This window comes from Ailuropoda melanoleuca, chromosome 1 (genome assembly GCF_002007445.2).
Source record: "Ailuropoda melanoleuca isolate Jingjing chromosome 1, ASM200744v2, whole genome shotgun sequence".
Classification (NCBI taxonomy): domain Eukaryota; kingdom Metazoa; phylum Chordata; class Mammalia; order Carnivora; family Ursidae; genus Ailuropoda; species Ailuropoda melanoleuca.
In genome coordinates, this window is record NC_048218.1 from 185,916,851 (window position 1) to 185,920,585 (window position 3,735).

The window sequence follows — 3,735 nt, forward strand, 5'->3', positions numbered from 1 at the left end:
AGCATTTCTTGGCAGGTGGTGTTACTTAAATATTAACTGTTTTTCATGAGAGACTATGGACTATGAGAAACAAACTGAGGGCCTCAGAGGGGAGGGGGGTGGGGGAATGGGATAGACTGGGGTAGTAAGGAGGGCACGTATTGCATGGTGCACTGGGTGTTATACGCAACTGATGAAGCATCGAACTTTACATCGGAAACCGGGGATGTACTGTATGGTGGCTAACATAATAAAAAATCATAAAAAATTAAATATTAACTGTTTTTATATTGACTGGTCACTTCCATATCCGAACTGCTATTGAATTAACAAAAGTAATTGATCTGATGGTTCTTGTCCTGTTTTTTCTTTAAAGTTTCAGTTATAGCAAAATGTCACTTAAGAAATTGAATAAGCACATAATGAGAAACCCCACAGCAAGGTGCTGAGTTAATAGGATAATCACTTCCTGAATACGTATGAATGAAGTCTTTGTAGAACTAGCAGAGGGGCTATTAATGGGCTTTTGTTTTAGAGATGATGGATTGATAGTCCAGGGACAGGCCTGATGAGAACCATCCTAGCAACTGTCTCTCTTTGCCTAGTACTGAAACAGCAGTCTTGCAAGTGAGTATAACCTCCTATAAATCAAAACGCTCACACCTGAGCTTCCTAAGGACAGAGATTTTGTCTGTGTTGGGTCATTGCCGTGTCTGCAGAATTCAGGCAAATGCCTTGCAAACAGTGGGTGCACAATAACTATTTCTTCAATGAACTGAATGGAAACCATGACATTTTCTTTAAAACAGAATTAACACTAAAAGCAAAGCAAACAAACAAAAAGTAAGTATTCTAGAAGGCAAAGATTGGGTTCAGCACTCACAGGAATGTGTGGTGTGCAGTGGTGCCACACTTAACTCAGATTCCTGTGCATGTGTCACATTTGTATTACGAATATTTTGTTCAGCGTCCAACTTCAGTGTCTATACTTATCCTTATTCCTTGCCGGGGTTTTCAGAAATCCTTTACCTATGACCAAGTGTCATAAAGTGACACTTTTACTTTCTGCAAACATTTGGGTTACTTTTAATGGTTGCTACTCGGTGTTGACTAGCTAAAATAATCAGTTTGACATGACCATTTCACAGGTGGGGTTGATTATATTGCATTACTTAAAATTTAGCTCACAACCTAAGATAGTGGATAAAAATAACGTTCTCAAAATTATTCCTGACAATCGTCTAAATACATATTCGTTTTTACTGCCATAGCAAACATTTTTTTTGAAAATAGAAAGAAGTGCCCTCTCACAGGATAGACAAGCTAATAATTGGAAGCGGAAACTATTCATTTGTACACACTGTAAGTTTTCCTAATTATCTTTGTAATGAAAACTGAGAAAGTATTAGTCATCCTTGTCTGAGCTATACTCAATTCTACTTGTCTTTTCTAAATATAATAAAACAACAAACAGCCTTAAAGGACATTATTAATTGATTAGACGAGATTTCTTAAAATGGTTATCATCTCATTTAACTTTGGAGCTTCCAGACATTAATAATGAGTCACCAAAATGCTATCATTGATTTATAATACACATTAGCACATCAGGTTTGGCCCAAGAACTCTGTGGGTCCAAAAGGAAAAAGAAAGATGCTTACAAGTGAGCCATGGCAGAAAGACACTGAAAACATATATCTGTATTAACGGTAAACAATTAGGCCTAATTCGAGTATAATGAACATTCAGGTTCATTTTATTCCAAGGAACTGTTTCTATTCTTGCCGCTCCATGTAGAAACAGTCCTTAGGGTTAGAACACCATTGAGGGTGATATAATTTTGCTTGGCCTTTGGGCATATAAGGTAAACATTTTACAACAAAAATTTACAGCCATAGAATACACAGGATCTGATCAATGTTAACATACTTGGCGTTTAAGGCTAATCCACATTGGAAAAACAATCATTTCCAGGGTGGACATCAAACATCTTAACACAGTGTGACCTGTCTGAGTTGCTAGAAAAGATTTCTTATTTAAAAATCGATCCACAGAATGTATTTTCACATTTGTCCGTCCACTTGTGTGCTAGAGGGAGGCACTTTAAAGAGTTGTTTTAGGAGTACAAGACACTGACTTTCAGCAGTGATTGGTAAGTATGGCAGGGAATTAAAATGAAATTGTATTAAAAAGAAAGTAAACAAATCATTAAATTAGAAAGATTCACCGAATCTTGTAAAGATCACTAATTTCTGATTTGAATAACTTCCTTGCTTAAAAAAAGATTAGTAGTTATCACCCACCTATGCCCCAAATAAGTGAATATACTACAGCTCCTGGTGTTAAGATATAATGGTTTTGCTGTCTGGGTTCATAAAGGGTTTTAAATACTGACAAGTACTTTGAGTTATGCTTTGAGTAGTATTTCAAAATATTGTATTATGCATAGGTTCCAAAGTGTCAGAAAAACTAAAATGTCAAATAACATATTGGAAGAGTTTAGTAAAACGTATAAAAATTAAAAGGCTAAAAAAACCACTCCCGTTTTAAACATGTAAAAATAAATCGAATTGGTTCGGGGGAATCGAGAGAATTTTTTTTTTTTTTTTTTTTTTTTTTTTTTTTTTTTTTTGGTTGGTGGTTTTGCCCCCCCCCCGCCACAACACGTTGGAAAGTAGGTCCTGGTACACACTAAGGAATATCCAACCAGGTAAATACATCAGGGTGATGAGGCCCATGAAATTGAGCGGATAGTGAGAATAGTCCCAGGAACAAGCGCCGCACATGCGGAGTCCCAGACCCCAGGACAACTCCCATACATAGATGAAGATCACGTAGATGGGCATCCGCTTCCAAGTGCTCCAGCCACGACTCCAGTGGAGGTGGAAGTAGAGCTTTTCCACCACGAAACTGCAGCTGCCGTACATAAAGAAGGACCAGAGTGACGTGTGGCCGCTGGTTGCCCCATCTCCCTGCCCCAGTAAATTAAAGAAGAAAGTGAAGAAGATCTCATCCAAAAAGCCGTGCATTCCAAAGAAAAGAAAGCGGAGCAGGCCTGGCAGCCCCCGACTGGGGGCTCCCCCGACGCCCCTGGCGCCCCGGGGTAGTCGCCGCTGGCCTCCTGCAACCATAGGGGCCCCGGCTCCCAGAGGGGCGGGGGGCGCGCCGGGGCAATGCTGCGGCTGCTGCTCTGGAGGCCGCCGGTATCGCAAGCGCAAGAAGCGCTTCAGGAACACATGGCAGTGGTAGAGCGCCAGCACATACTGCAGTGCTAGGTCCAGTGTCCCCGGCACCGACGCGCCCCCCGACGCGCCCCCCGGCCCGCTGCGCAGGCCGAGCAGCAGCGCCTGGCCGGCCAGGGTCTGCAGCGCCACGTGGGCCGAGGGGTAGAGGAGAAAATTGAAGACGAAGGCGCTGGGGCAGCGCTGCTGCTGCAGGTAGACCTTCTCCAGGGCGAAGTGGGTGAGCGAATGCAGTAGGCAGCGGTAGGGCGAGGAGAAGCCCAGCATCCGGAGGTCCGGGCTGCTAGCAAAGCGCCGAGCCGAGGACACGAGCACGTCCAGGGTGATCCCGTGCATCCCGTAGAAGTAGAGGCGCATCCAGGCGGGCAGCGTAGCGCCGTCCGCCGGCGCTTCAGCAGTGGACAGCGGCTCTGCGCTGTTGGCGGCAGCCTCGCCTCCCCGCCCGCCGGGGTCCCCGGGACGCCGCGCGGCGCTGCTCCTTCGAGCGCGACCCTCGCCGTCCGCATCGCTGCAA

At 44.1% G+C, this 3,735-nt stretch overlaps 1 protein-coding gene across 1 annotated transcript in view; it reads right to left on the reverse strand.

Annotated features, from left to right (window-relative positions):
* Positions 1 to 1,384: 1,384 nt before the first annotated feature.
* The window catches only part of TMEM229A (transmembrane protein 229A), a 6,610-nt gene continuing 4,259 nt past the window's right edge, over positions 1,385 to 3,735 (reverse strand). Inside the window, exons 3-4 of the mRNA XM_034646234.1 lie at positions 2,627 to 3,729; positions 1,385 to 1,428 (exon numbers count right to left, since the gene is read on the reverse strand). Of these exons, the coding sequence (XP_034502125.1) occupies positions 1,385 to 1,428; positions 2,627 to 3,729 (1,147 nt within the window). The remainder of the gene's footprint in view (positions 1,429 to 2,626; positions 3,730 to 3,735) is intronic.